General features: G+C 39.6%; 1 protein-coding gene across 3 annotated transcripts in view; it reads left to right on the top strand.

Moving 5' to 3' along the window:
• Positions 1-9,827, top strand: part of Papola (poly(A) polymerase alpha) — a 73,827-nt gene extending 64,000 nt beyond the window's left edge. For 2 of the 3 annotated variants that reach the window (XM_045153884.1, XM_045153883.1), the window contains exons 20-22: positions 632-694; positions 4,248-4,322; positions 7,679-9,827. In XM_045153884.1, the coding sequence (XP_045009819.1) occupies positions 632-694; positions 4,248-4,322; positions 7,679-7,774 (234 nt within the window). In that variant the 3' untranslated portion in view covers positions 7,775-9,827. The remainder of the gene's footprint in view (positions 1-631; positions 695-4,247; positions 4,323-7,678) is intronic. The other variant, XM_045153886.1, reaches the window with a different exon arrangement.
• The last annotated feature ends 5,645 nt before the right edge of the window (positions 9,828-15,472 follow it).

Below are 15,472 nucleotides of genomic sequence, written 5' to 3'. Positions count from 1 at the left end.
ACTTTGCTTTTTTTTTTTTTTTTTTTTTTTAGGGTACTAATGAGTTTTACCAGGAAAAGTTTGTTTGTGCTTATGCATGCACATGTTTCCAAGGTTAATTATGTTTGGGAAAGTTAAAGTGGTTATTCATTACAGAATCTCATGAACCTTTATGTGGTAATATTTGTGTTTACTTCTATGGCTATTACAGTACTCCAGTTGTTTAACCTTACATGATCAAGGTATTCTCTTTTCCTGACAAATGAGAGTTCATAAACTTAGTGTTTGGGGAATGTTCTTTATTTTAGGTGATGGTTATCTACAGAGAGAGAAAGAGAGAGAATGGGCACACCAGGGCTCCAGACATTGAAAACTCACTCCAGATGCATGTGCCCCTTTGTGTATCTGGCTTTACATGGGAAATGGGGAATTGAACCCTGGTCATTAGGGTTTGCAGACAAGTACCTTAACTGCTGAGTCATTTTCATTTGGAGACCCCTTTCAAAAGAGAACCTGCAATCTCTTAAGGCTATACTTCATCTTATATGATTGATTATACTTTGAAAAACATTTCTAACTTTGAAAGCATTAATTGGCAAGTGTAAAATTTTTATTTTATGGAATAAAGCTTTTTTTTTTCCCTTGTAAACAGGATGGAACAAGTGAAGATGCTGACTGTCTGGCTTTGAGTGGAGCTGACAAAACAGAAACTAAGGTATACCAACGTACCCTTTAGAACCCCACATAGTTAAGAGAATTAAGATGCAATAAAAAGTGTGTAGAGTGTCTCACTATGGTTTGCACCATTGATTATATATTTCTCTTATTGTTTTAGAGATGTGTTTTGTTTGTATTTTTTAAAGATTTGTTTTTATTTATTTATTAGAGACGGGGTGAGAGAGAGTGAGAATGGATGCTCCATGATCTCCAGCCACTTCAAACTAACTCTAGACACATGCGCCACCATGTGCATCTGGCTTACATGGGATCTGGAGAGTCGAACCTGGATCCTTAGGTTTCGCAGGCATGCACCTTAACTGCTGAGCCATCTCTCCAGCCCTTGTTTGTATTTTTTAACAGTGAAGGGACTATAGTGATGAGAGAGGCTTCTTCTAACCCTTCAACACTCAAAGAAATACCGCGGAGTTAGGTACGCTCTGTGCAGTGAGATAGAAAAGATAACATGGTGTAGTAAGTAGTTACATTACTAAGTCAAGCTGGAGTCACTGAGGATTGGGGACCATGGGACCAAGAAAGGAGTGCAGTGTTCTGATGACAGAGACGATGAAGTGCTTCCAGGAGGAAAGTTTCATGTCGTTCTTGAAGGGTTCATAGTTCTTTTTTATCTTTCATTCATTTAACTTTTTTATTGATAACTTCCATAATTATAGACAATAAAACATGGTAATTGCATCCCTTCTCCTACTTTCCCCTTCACAAATCTATTCTCCATCATACCCCTTCCTCTTCTCATCAGTCTCTTTTATTTTTATGTCGTCTTCTTTTCCTTCTGCTGTGTGGGTCCTGTGTAGGTAGTACCAGCATTGCAGGGTCGTGGATGTCCAGGCCAATCTGTGTCTGGAAGACTGTATTGCAAACAGTCCTACCCTTTGGCTCGTATATTCTTTCCTCTACCTCTTCCACACTGCACCCTGAACCTTGGAGGATTCATGGTTCTTGAGGGCAGTGCATGTGAGAATGTGACCTTACCATTGCATTTGACAGTATGATGTGACTACATAAATTTCTTTTGGCCTATACTCGAAAAAAGGTAGGTGAAGAGATTGTTTTTGACCTAAGTCCAAAATCTAGAATGACATTTTTAGAAATTGAAATGTTCCTTCCCAATTCATCCAAATTTTCATGAAGAATATTCTGGTGTCTTTTTATACCTTCGTGTACTTGCATATACTGATGCCTGTGCTTCCTTATTTATCTATTTTGCAAACCAAGAAAATATGCTCATGTTATATAATCTACCACAATTTTTTTATAGTTTTATTTATATATTATTTGAGAGAGAGGGGAAGAGAGTGGGTGCACCAGGGCCTCCAGCCAGTGTAAACGAACTCCAGATGTGTGTGCCCGTTTTGTATCTGGCTTATGTGGGTTCTGGGGAATTGAACCAAGGTCCTTTGACTTTGCGGGCAAGTGCCTTGCCCTCCAAGCCATCTCTCCAGGCCTACAACAATCTTTTTTTTTTTTTTTCCTCAATTTTTATTAACATTTTCCGTGTTTATAAAAATTATCCCATGGTAATACCCCCCCCCCACTTTCCCCTCTGAAATTCCATTCTCCATCATATCCCCTCCCCATCTCAATCAGTCTCTCTTTTATTTTGATGTCATGATCTTTTCCTCCTCTTATGATGGTCTTGTGAAGGTAGTATCAGGCACTATGAGGTCACATCTCTCCAGGCCTACAACAATCTTCTTTTTTTTTTCCTCAATTTTTATTAACATTTTCCCTGTTTATAAAAAATATCCCATGGTAATACCCCCCCCCCACTTTCCCCTTTGAAATTCCATTCCCCATCATATCCCCTCCCCATCTCAATCAGTCTCTCTTTTATTTTGATGTCATGATCTTTTCCTCCTCTTATGATGGTCTTGTGAAGGTAGTGTCAGGCACTATGAGGTCATGGATATCCAGGCCATTTTATGTCTGGAGGGAGCATGTTGTAAGGAGTCTTACCCTTCCTTTGGCTCTTACATTCTTTCCGCCACCTCTTCTGCATTAGACCCTGAGTCTTGGAAGGTGTGATCGAGATGCCTACAACAATCTTTTAATGGCTATATTGACAGTTTAGAAAATATTTTATGTGTTTGCTGATGGCTAGTAATTCTTTCCATTATAAACAAAATTACACTTTGCTACTATAGTTGTGATCGTATAAATAATCTATTGTTCATACATATTTACTTAGGATAAGTTGTTGAGGGAAATATTAAAACATGATACAGCCAGTCGTGGTGGCGCAAGCCTTTAGTCCCAGCACTTGGGAGGCAGACATAGGAAGATGTCTGTGCATTCGAGGCCACCCTGACACTACATACTGAATTCCAGGTCACCCTGAGTTAGAGTGAGACACTACCTTAAAAAAAAATCAACCAAACAAACAACAACAACAACCCAAAAAAAAACATGATACAGCTAGGTATGGTGGCACATGCCTTTAATCCTAGCACTTGGGAAGCTGAGGTATGAGGATAGTTGTGAGTTCGAGACCAATCTGAGACTATGAATTCCAGGCCAGTCTGGGCTAGAGAAAAACACTACCTTAAAAAAACAAAACAAGGGGCTGTTGAGATGGCTTAGTGGTTAAATGTTTGCCTGTGAAGCCTAAGGACCCTGGTTCAAGGCTTGATTCCCCAGGACCCATGGAAGCCAGATGCACAAGGTGGCATGTGCATATGGAGTTCATTTGCAGTGGCTGGAGGCCCTGGTGTGCCCATTCTTTCTCTATATGCCTCTTTCTCTCTCTCTGTCTGTCACTCTCAAGTAAATAAAATAAACAAATATTAAAACAAAACAAAAACATGCTGCACGTTGTCAGATTTTCATCTTGAAATACACATTTTCCATTCTTACCCTTTTCAACCACAGGAAAAATACTTTATGTTTTTGTGGTTCCATATACACTTTGTGTATTTTCATTTGTGTGTTCATAGGTACTTTATACACTTCTTTGTAAGTTAAGTGCAATAGAATGACATGGTGTCCTGTGTGTTTTAGTACAGATACAAGGCAAAGTTTGTGTGTAGGGGTAATGTTAATAATACTGAATGTTTTTTTTTCACACAATTAAGAACTTTCTTTGGTTTTATATTCTATTAATTATTGTCTATGCTGCATTTCCTAGTTATAGTTTGTTTAAAATGTCCAAGTTACTGAGCTGGGTGTAGTGGCTTACACCTACATTCCAGCACTTAGGAGGCTGAAGTAGGATGATTGTGGAGAGTTCAAAGCCAGCCTGGGATACAGTGAGATCCTGCCTTTAAAAAAAAAAAAAAAGAAAGAAAGAAAAAGGATTAAGTCAGAGCTTAGAGTTCTTTGGGAAATCATGAAATTTTGCCCATGACTTATTATTTATCTGAAATAGGGGAGATAATTTATAACAAGGCTCAATAAATGATTTTATAATGTAGTTACATCTTTCTTTCTCTCTTGATCCTTTCGTTTTCCAGCTTATTAGCCGTGTACCCTGTTGTGTTTTCTTAATTATTTTTTAAGTCGCTTTTCCCTCTCCTCATCCTTTTGTTTCATAGGAAAAACTCGATACAGAGACGAGCATGAGTCCGTCAGAGACAATTCAGACAGCACCTTCTCTGTTGGCCTCTCAGGTACTGAATGCAAAAACAAGGAGAGTTTGGCCAGTTTTCTTGGCATGAATGTGACACTGAATTAATAAGAGCATTCATATTAAACTACTAAATTAAGTTAGTGAAAGTACTTCATCTGTAGATGTATTTATCGTAGTTCAGAGGCAAGCAGGGCCTTTAATGAGTTGTTCTTAGCAGTTGTTAGGGTGGGTAAGTAGCCAAGATAGGTGGTCTACGTCTATAGATGCTAGGCTATTGTAAGTAGCTGCGAGGCGTGGTACACGCCTGTCGACGGTGGGGCATGGTAAGTAGCGGAGAGATGGTGTATGCCTATAGACGTTAGGATGCTGTAAGTAGTCCCGGCTCCTCACAGCTTTCCTTGAGATGGAAACGCGCCTGGGTAGCATAGTGAGATGGAAATCTCTCAAAGAAATAAATAAAAGATGGCTGTAATTCATCTCTGTGTGTATTGCAAACCATTTAAGTCCTGAGTCACCGAGTCTAGTTCATGGAAAGTTGTTTTTTTTTTAAATGTTTATTTGCCGGGACAGGGCAGCGGTTGGGCAAGTATGGGCATGCTAGGGCATATAGCCACTTTGTGTATCTGGCTTCATGTGAGCACTGGGGAATTGAACCCAGGATGGCAGGCTTTAGTAGTAGCCAGCTCCTCTAACTGCTGAGATGTCTCCCAGTCCTTCAGGAAAGGTTTCACTTACAGGTAAAAGGGTGAAAGGAAAGAACTAAAAATGATTCTTACATATTTTATTTGCAAGGCTCACATCATTTTATTTTATTCTTTTGTTATTTAAGCTCAGCTTATCTTTTTAACTTTTATTTATTAGAACATTATACTGGAATTATCTAAAGCCTGCTCCTAACTACTGGCTTCAGTTTTGATTATCTTGACTCAGTAATGGCATAACAAATAAAGCATTCCTTCTAAACGGACCAAAAAAAAAAGGAAAAGAAAAGAAAGAGGGGCAGGTAGGGAGAGAGAAAGAGTGGGTTTGTCAGGGCTTCTAGCCTATACAGACAAACTCCAGAAGCATGTGCCACCATGTGCATCTGGCTTATGTGGATACTAGGCAATCGTACCTGGGTTCCTAGGCTGCCAAGCACCTTAACTACTATGCAATCTCTCTAGCCCCATCAGTTTATTTTTTGAGACAGGTTTCACTGTGTAGCCTACACTAGTCTAGAATTGATATCTAGTTGAGATGACCTCACATTTATGATCCTCCTGCCCTATCTTCCTTATCTTTTTTTAATTTGTTTAAAATGTGTTTCTGTTTTTAGTACTCATTGTTATTTGATTATTTAGTATAAAATGCACAATTCCTTTGAATAATGTTTTATTTGGACCAGTGATCCTACTTGTGATAGTTTCTCATATACAGTGGGCAAATGTAATCTGTGAAATTGATTTGCACACCTTAGTTTTGTTTGTGAAACAATTGTTTTTTTCTTGAACTTTTTCAAATTGAATAAGCTCTACAGTCTAGATTAAACTCTGGTTTAAAGTAAATACTTTCTTGAAGTAGATATTAAACTGATAACTCTGTACAGTATAACCAAGGCAGCTGTTGCCTAGAAATGTTGCTGTTCTTAAACCATGATAATGTTTGCTGCTTGTGGTTCAGCATTAATGTGATCATTAAAATTATGTTTTTCCTGAATGTTAACTCCTGAAATCTTCAAATAGATCTATTATACTTAATTTCTGGATTTTTTATTTTAAAGATATTTATTTGAGAAATAGACTATGGGTGTGTCAGGGCCTCTTGAGGCTACAAATGAACTCCAGTGTATGTGCCACATTGTGCATCTGCCTTTACTTGTGAACTGGTGAATTGAACCCAGGCCTACAGGCATTACAAGCAAATGCCTTTAATAGCTGAGCCATCACCCTTTTCCTAGATCTTCTTCCTTTTTTATTTTTATTTTTTTACTTCCGTATTTCTAACATAAAATAGCATAAACTTCACATTGGAACACAGATAAACTTTACCAGACTCTTCACTGTGTTGGCGTCTTTGGTTTGCCACATTCTTTCCTAGGAACCTGGTGGCATCATTTTGTTACATTGAATGAATGAAGCCCTACAGGGTTAAGGGCCATGGACATTTGCCTTTTGTTTGTTTGTTTGTTTGTTTGTTTGTTTGTTTGTTTTGAGGTAGGGTCTCACTATGGTCCAAGCTGACCTGGAATTCACTATGTAGTCTCAGGGTGGCATCGAACTCATGGTGATCCTCCTTCTTCTGCCTCCCAACTGCTTAAAGGTGAGTGCCATCACGCTCAGCTTTATTTTTGTTTTTTAAACTAGAATTTTCTTCCTACTGAAAGGTTCTACAAGTGAATTAGGGGAAACCCACCTTGTTACAAAACAAGTGATTGTGCTTATTTTTAAAAATCTATTCTTACGCTTTGTGATTTTGTTGTTTTTTGATTTTTATTTGCCAGAGAGAGAGAGAGAGAGAGAGAGCGTGCGAGCCAGCATGCCAGGGCCTCTAGCCACTGCAGACAAACTCCAGACACATGTGTTACCTTGTGCAATTGGCTTACATGGGTCCTGGGGAATCCAACCTAGGTTCTCAGGCTTTGCAGGGCAAGTGCCATAAGTAACTGCTAAGCCATCTCTCCAGCCCTATTTTGGGGGGCGGGGTGGGCCACATGTTTGTTTGTGGGGAATTGGTTGTGTCTAAAAGTTGTTTTGAGGTAAATCTTAAAGGATTTACAGATATGTTGATAGAATTTCTTGAATGTGCTTCAGGATGATCCAGATACTACAGATTAGAAGATGACAGATTGGCTTGGATCTGAGAATTGATGAAGGGCAATTATTAATGCTCTCTACTTGTGTATATGAAGGATGTGCTAACAAAACATTTTATAATTTATGTTTATGAATGCTAAAGAAGTCTTGGGATTTAATCTATTTACTAAAATTTTTCTTAATATTTAAGATAATTCTTTTTTATTTGTATAAATTAGTATTATAATTTACTTATAACTGCTGCTTCCCTGTGTAAGCCACATGGGGGTGCTCTAGTACAGTTAATATAACAGCTGTTATTGCTGTAAGCGCAGTTCAACATTAATTTATAATTATATTATAAGTGATTGTTAGGGAAATTTGTTTAGAGCTGTATTTGAAATTACTTGGGTTTTCTAAATATTTTAAAAATATTTGTGTTTATTTGAAATTTTCTCTAAGCATAGTAAATATAGAGTAATAGGTTTATTTGCATTGCATTTTATATAAGTACTTTAATACTTAGAAGGCTTTACCATTTCCTAGGAAGTGAAGCCATGGGCCCTCCATCCCACAGGAATGGCAGTACTGTGGATAACCATGTCTTCTTTGCTTTTGTTCTCAGAAAACATCCAGTACAGACCTTTCTGATATCCCTGCTCTCCCTGCAAATCCTATTCCTGTTATCAAGAATTCAATAAAACTGAGACTGAATCGGTAAAACCACCTCAGGGGTCCATTAACAGTATCTGCCAACTCCACCTGTTGTCTTCAGATGCTAAAACAAGGAGAATGGAGGATACAAGACTAGACGTGACTGACAGTGGATTTAGGTTTTTGGTGACCTCCCTCACTGGGCTGATCGGCACTTGATCGGAAGTCCAGGTTAGTATGTGGAAGTCAGGAGTACTTGTTAGTACTGTGTTAGCAACAGTTGCATTAACTATTTCAAGAAAAATTACTGCCTTTAAAAAAGAAATAAAACACACACACACACACACACACACACACACACCCCTCAAACTATATTTGTGTCCATAATTGACATCTGGATTGAATTTATGTTTGATGCATTGTTTGGAAAATTTGCAATACAAACTGGCATAAGAATTCCTTATTCTGATGATGCACTTTTACGTATTTTTTTTTATTAGAAAGTAGAACTGATTTTAGATTTTCAGTTTAATAGATTTTTTTTTCACAAAGAATCTCCTTTACCATTGGTCTTGGAAGTGGGTCCTGCTGCGCAGTGGTGCACTGTAGCACTTCAGAGGACGTCTAGGTCAGTCCTTCCCAGGTGGCTGTAACCCTTGAAATATAGTACCAACTCTAGGGCATACTTTTGACACTGAAAGAATAATTAGGACATACTTGGCTTTGATGGGGTTATGATTTAAAATGTATATTGGTTTTATTTATGGAATTGTTTAATAGTACATACAAATCAGCAATCAGCCAGCAAATATATTTTTGAGCTCACTGAAGCTCTGTAATTTTTGCCTTTAATCTTTTATCTTTGAAATAAAATTAACTTTTTGACCGTTCCCTCTTTTCCTTTTTGCTTCGTATGCATGTGGTGAGCCTAGTTCACAAAAGCCACAATGCCAGTATTTTCTTAAGCCATGACGTGAAGCCAGTGACCTTATGGCAACATGGCACAAAACACTAAATTTTAGTCCCATGGCTGAAACTTACGAATAACTAAAAGTAATGTCTATAAAACATACCTGCTTATCTTGGGTGGAGATTTGATCTCTTAAGAGGAATTTTGTACATGCCACAGAACTCCTATTCCTGACTTACAGAAATTGATTTTCATTTTTAAATGTATACAAAATGCATTTTCTCCTAGATTTTTAAACTAATTTTTATTTTTAACTGGTTTATCAGAATTTGTCAGTAAATTTTACATACAGAAACATTTTAAAAAATCATTTCTAGCAAGCACTTGGCATTCAGTCAACTCTCTGCTTCTACATTTTGTTTTGTTCTATCAAAAGATTAGGAGCTCCTTTAAAGAAAATAACTTCTCATAATTAAGCAGCAGAATTCTCATCCATCTTTGTGAAGGGTGCCAGATGTGAGTAAACTTACTCTTTGTTAATCTGGATAAAGCAAACGAGAGATTTTTCCTCACGAGCATGTTCTGTGAGCCTTCCTGTGCGCTCTGTGCTGTCACACGTGCATCTTCATGTTGAGCTACAGTTACTTAAACTCTTCCCGTCCTTCTAAATTAATTTCCACAGTTGGAATGTAGTCCCCCCTCATAGGCTGTGCATTAATTAGGCTTTCTTTCCACCATGACTTTCTAATGTTCAGCATACAATCTTCCTCCTTTCCACGTCTCTGCTCCACTGTCACCTTGCCCGCCCTCCCCACCTATGTAAACAAGATGGTCAGCCAGCAGGTGAAGTGTAAGGTGTCTGTGTAGCTTCAGAGTTAGATTGACATTGCCAGGCACAGATTTAGTCTTGTCGTTTTGTTTACACATTGGGGGAAAAATTCATTTTATTAAACGTTTCATGTAACTGCATCCAAGTTTTGCCAGGCTAGAACCTTGGATCTTTTCTGTGTAGTGACTTTTTAATTCTAGTTTTCATAACCTGGAGATCAGACTGTTGCTTTCGCATGATGTAAGTAGTGTCTCATGACTGGAGTTTGCTTTGTTTTATAGTATCTGTACTCCTTGTATTTTTCAAGAGCTATTTTGTAAACAGATGATGTATTTCTCCATTGAAAACACAATAAAATTAAAAAAACAGCACAATTCCATAGTTGGCTGAATATTCTTTTGACTATTTTCTTCTTCATTGACATAATTGGTTCTACTTGTGTAAGTTTGCAGTATGGCTCTAAATGAAGATTTGGAAGTTAATTTAGTGTGCTCATATTGGCAGAGACGTTTCTGGTTAACCCATTAACAACCCAATGTTAATTTCTGTCACACGTAATAGTCACGTTTTTGTTCTTCATATAATTGGTCTTTAGGGGAGAAAATATGAATACAGCTACTAAGAATTCATTTTCTGGGGCTAGAGAGATGGTTTAGTGGGTAAGGCTTTTGCCTGCAAAGCCTAAGGGTCCATGTTCAGTTCCCCAGAACCCAAGTAAGCCAGATGCACAAGGTGGTGCATGTGTCTGGATTTCGTTTGCAATGGCTGAAGGCCCTGGTGTGCCCATTCTACCTGCCTGTTCCTCTCCCTCTTCCCCCCACTTTTTTTCTCCCTTGCCCTCTCTCTCATAGACTCAAATAAATAAATAAATGGGGCTGGTGAGATGGCTTAGTGGTTAAGTCACTTGCCTGCAAAGCCAGAGGATTCTGCTTCTACTCTCCAGGACCCACATAAGCCAATGCACAAGGGGGCGCATGCACCTAGAGTTCATTTGCAATGGCCAGAGGCCCTGGCGTGCCCATTCTCTCCCTACCTCTCTCTCTCTCAAATAGATAAATGAATAAAATATATTTAAATAAATAAATGAATGAATAAAATATATTTTTTAAAAAAGAATTCACTTTCTGCTATTCTAGCCTCTGAAGTATTTAGCTGAAGACATTGTAAACTATGTGTTTATTCTGTACATGTAGACAAGTGTCCTGTGAGCTCCTAATTCTGAACCGGCTGCTTTTCAAAGCAGCTGGCACTTGACTACAAATATCACCAGGTGGCACTGTTGTTTTTTTTTGCAAATTTCTAGTTGTAGACCACAACCAACCAAGATCCTGTTTCTTAATTTACTAAATCCAATTCTTTTTTTGTTTTTCTTTCTTTCTTTCTTTCTTTCAAGGCAGGGTCTCTGCTAAGGCTGATCTGGTACTCACTCTGTAGTCCCAGGTTGGCATCAAACTCACAGTAATCCTCCTACCTCTGCCTCCAAAGTGCTGGGATTAAAGGTGTACACCACCATGCCCAGTTTACTAAATCCAATAGACATTACTTTTCTTACATTCCCAAATGCTTAACATTGCTGGCCCACCTCGTGGATTGGGAGTGCTGGGACTAAAGGTGTGCACCACCATGCCCAGCTTACTAAATCCAATACAGACATTCCTTTTCTTACATTCCCAAATGTTTAACATTGCTGGCCTGTCTCGTGGACTGGGGGTGAGTTGTTCTGTAGCTTGTTGTGATGGCCAGCTTTTGAGTACGGTTCTCTTTAAGTGTGTGTGTTTGTTTTTCGAGGTACATTCTCACTCTAGCACAGGCTGACCTGGAATCCACTATGTCGTCTCAGGGTAGCCTTGAACTCAACAGCAATCCTCCTGCCTGTGCGTCCTAGGTGCTGGGATTAAAGACTAGCACCATCATGCCTAGCTTCTTTAAGTGTTTTCAGTGCAGAGATGGACTTTTTATGGAAAAACCATCTTGTAAGGGATATAAAAGGTATGCATATTCATTCTAACCCCAAAACTCAAAATTCTTTTTAATAATATTTTACTATTTATTTATTGGGGTGTGTGTGAAAGAGGCAGAGAGAGAGAATGAGTGCGCCAGGGCCTCTAGCCGCTGCAGACAAACTCCAGATGCACGCACTTTCTTGTGCATCTGGCTTATGTGGGTCCTTAGGCTTCGCAGGTAAATGCCTTAACTGCTAAGCCATTTCCTCAGCATGCAAAACTCAAAATTCTTACACCTTCCTTAAAAATATGACTTGAGTGAAATAATTTCTGTTGAAGCAAAATCCAGTTTGGGGGCTTATTCCCCAAAGGTGAAGGTATTGTAAACTTTACCCCTAACTCCGTTGTCAGCACCGACAGAATTGAGCTTGCTGCACCTCGACCTGGACCAATAGCTAGACTTGGTCTAATCCCAGCACTCAGGAGGTAGAGGTAAGAGGGTCGCCGAGAGTTCGAGGCCACCTTGAGACTACAAAGTGAATTACAGGTCTGCCTGGGCTAGAGCAAGGTCCTACCTTGAAAAACCAAAAAAATAAAGAGCTGGACTTGTGACTGGGTGTCGTCACACTTTGAGTCTTGTCACCCACTGAGCCTTTAGGCATTCCGTGCATCTTGCTGAACTAGTAAAATGAAAATTGAAAGTTGAGTGTTTTGTGACTGTGAGTAGCTTGTGGAATAAAGTTTTTATTTTTCTAATTAGCACCTCCTTTCTCTCAACACCGAGAGTTCTCTTGAAGCTCCGCTGTCTGCGCGGTGGCGGTGTGACCAGCAGCTCCGGCACGAGCTGGAAGGTGAGAGGACAGAGCGGCACTGCACGCAGACTTGAGGCGTGCCCTAGTTTAGAAGAGACGCCCCTTCTCCAAAAGGCAGTAGAAAACTTTTGGATCTTTTGTCTATTTTGATTCTAATAAAAATGCTTGCCTCTTAGTGTGAGTTGCATGTTTTACTTTTCTAGTTGACAGTTCAACTAGCTTTTCTAAATGCTAAAATCACAAGTCTTGGGTCTTGACTCCAACCTGAGCTGCTTCTGTAATACTGTAATACTCAGTCACACAGCAGCAGGAGATGTGCTGAGTTCTATGTGACGTGTTTCTCATCACTGCAGCCTCTATTTAGTTACCCTTCATTACCCGCTTCAACAACTCATAGTAGAAAAGAGAAAGGAAGGGTTATCTTGTCAGTGTTTTAAGTATTGCATTTTTGTTGTGTTGTTTTGGTTTGGGTAAGCTAGGAATGGAACTAAAGGGCTTCTGTGACCACAGCCCCCAGCCCAGCATGCTTTGTGTTTTTAAAAGAAGGTGCAAACAACTTAGACATGATTGGCAGTCATGGAAACTATTCATGACAGAATGTGTGCTTAGTCTCAAAACTTGATTAGTAAATTTTTGTTACATTTTGATAGCTTTAGTAGTGCCAAGTGAGATGGCATACTATTTCTGAGCCATGTATTTTAGACACAGTTGTACTTTATTCTAGAAAGGATTTCATGTACTTGGGGAAATCATTCTGGCCTCTGTTTTTCTTCCTCAGAGACATGTTTTTGTCTCAGTATTCTGGTAACATCCTTGAGTTGATCAGATCACAAGAGCATTCTGATGAAAGAGATGGGATTTTTTTATTTGACAGAGAGATGGAGAGAGACAGACACATGAGTATAGGCACATCAGGGGCTCCTGTCACTGTAGACAAACTCCAGACACGTGCCACTTTGTACACCTGGCTTTATGTGAGTACTGGGGAATTGAACCAGGGCCCTCAGGCTTTGCAAGTAAGTGCTATTAACAGCTGAGCTATCTCTTCAGCCCTGAAGAGATGGAATTTAAAGTCCTTTGTCCTCATCCTCTCAACTCACAGGCTTTCCCCTGAAAGGTGAGACTTAGGGCAGTGCTCAAGTTCATGCCTCAGAACCCTCCCAGTTTGTTTCATGGAACGCTTTGACTACTGCTTTTTACACTCAGAAATGCCATTGTGCATCTAGCTAAAAGTCCTATCTGCAAAGGGTGCAGTAGTCCACACTGGCCTTTCAGCTTGATCCTCCTGCCTCAGCATTCTAAGTTCTGGGCTCATGGCATGCCGTCTTTTTTGATTTTTTAAGGTAGGGTTTCGCTCCAGCCCAACCTGACTTGCAGTTCACTACATAGTGTCAGAGTGGCCTCAAACTCATGGCACCCTCCCACCTCTGCCTCCTGAGTACTGGGATTAAAGGCATGCTTGGTAGCTTTTGTTTGTTTCCATCCTTTAATATCACTAACACAGTTTCTTTTTGATGCAGGTGGTTGTTACAGGCCAGGCTGCCCTAACTTGCCCTCATCCTCCTACCATGGTGCTGTGAGTGCTGGCATTGCAGGTCCAACTGACTTGCGAGTCTGTGACCTTCCAGTAGTGTAAGAAACGTGTTCAGATAAAATCCAGAGCAAGAGACCGGAGCGATGGCTTAGCAGTTAAGGCACTTGCCTGCAAAGCCAAAGGACCCAGGTTTGATTTCCCCAGGACCCAAGTAAGCCAGATTCACAAGGTGCGTGTGTGTCTGGACTTAATTTGCAATGGTTGAAGGCCCTGGCATGCCCATTCTCTCTTCCTCTATCTGCAAACCCCCCTCCCCAAAATAAACATAATTAATTAAAAAAATTAAAAACAGAACAAGCCTTTCTTTTTTGGTTTATTTGAGAGAAGGAAAGAGAGAGAGGCAGATATAGTGAGAACAGTCACCCTAGGGCCTCCAGCCAGTGAAAGCGAACACCAGATGCTTGTGCCCCTTGTGCGTCTGGCTTACACGGTTACTTAGGAATCAAACCTAGGTCCTTAGGCTTTGCAGCCAAGCGCCTTAACCACTCTGCCACCTCTCCAGCCCAGCATGCATGTTTTAATCAAAGTGTTACAGTTTTAGCTTTGATATTTCTAAGGTTTGGCATGATGCTCTGTGTCGGCCAGCTCAGTGCTTGTGTGTTCATTTTCCAGTGGTGAGAATGGGCTTGACATTCCTCCACAAGCTCCAGGATGTGTTGGTTTTAGTTTACACTGTGCAGTAAACCCTGAGTTTGGGGTGCGGGCTCCCACCAGCACTTTGCTCTTTGCAGCTGCTTCCACTTGAACATAGCATCACAACCCTGAGATACGCCACAGCAAAGTGCATGGCTTCAGAACATTGAACATTATAAACTCAGTTAAATACAAGCACCAGAATCTCAAAACTCTTTTGTGAAGTTTGCCTCTAGCCATTGGATGAATAATACTTTCATTTTGTTTCTCTGTCACATTGCTAGATGGAAGGTATTAGAATAAACTTGGACTGTGGGAGGGCTTCGTTTTGTACTAGATATAGGTAGTTGTCATTTGGGAAAGACTGAGCAAGGAGGCTGGATATCACCTAATAGTTGGTACTGTTCAGATAGTGTACTCATTTGCAATTTATCATGAGTGCTTGTGTGATCATGACCTGATTTTCTTTAAATATACGTCTTAAAATATTTTACAAGCCTTTCCTTTAATTAATTTATAAGATGTTATTTTTGATTCAACAGATTTCATGCTGAAAATAAGTAGCTTGAATAATTCAAACTGTTCAGTTTTAGGGGTTTCTTAACTCTCATTGCAGACATTTATCTCAGTCTTATGTTTTCTAATAATGTCATGTAGTCCTAAAATAGTTAAAACTTTCAGAGGTTTTGAAAAGGGATGTCTGATGCAGTTTGGCTCTAAAATGATTTCTGGAACTACAAAGTAGCAGGGATTAAGGTGGCTCTTGACCACTGTTCTACCCTTCTCAGTCACCATGCTCACGTGGATATTTGGATTCATTTCAGATTGTAGGCATAAGAGAGTAGGCATATATATTAGCATGATAAAGTAAATGTCCCGGCTTTGTGCTTTTTCCTTGTAGATGCTGTCTCTCTTGGCACAACACCCTCTTCACAAACTTTCACACTGTGTAGTGCCTGGTGCTGTGTGATTTCCAGAAATCTGGCATGAGAATTGGTCCTTGTTTGCGTTTTCTGACTGCCGTGGAGCTGTTAATAAAGAGAT

Source organism: Jaculus jaculus, chromosome 7 (assembly GCF_020740685.1).
Source record: "Jaculus jaculus isolate mJacJac1 chromosome 7, mJacJac1.mat.Y.cur, whole genome shotgun sequence".
NCBI classification, from domain to species: Eukaryota; Metazoa; Chordata; class Mammalia; order Rodentia; family Dipodidae; genus Jaculus; species Jaculus jaculus.
The sequence above is the reverse complement of the archived record's forward strand: the minus strand, read 5'-3'. Positions and strand labels throughout refer to the sequence as shown.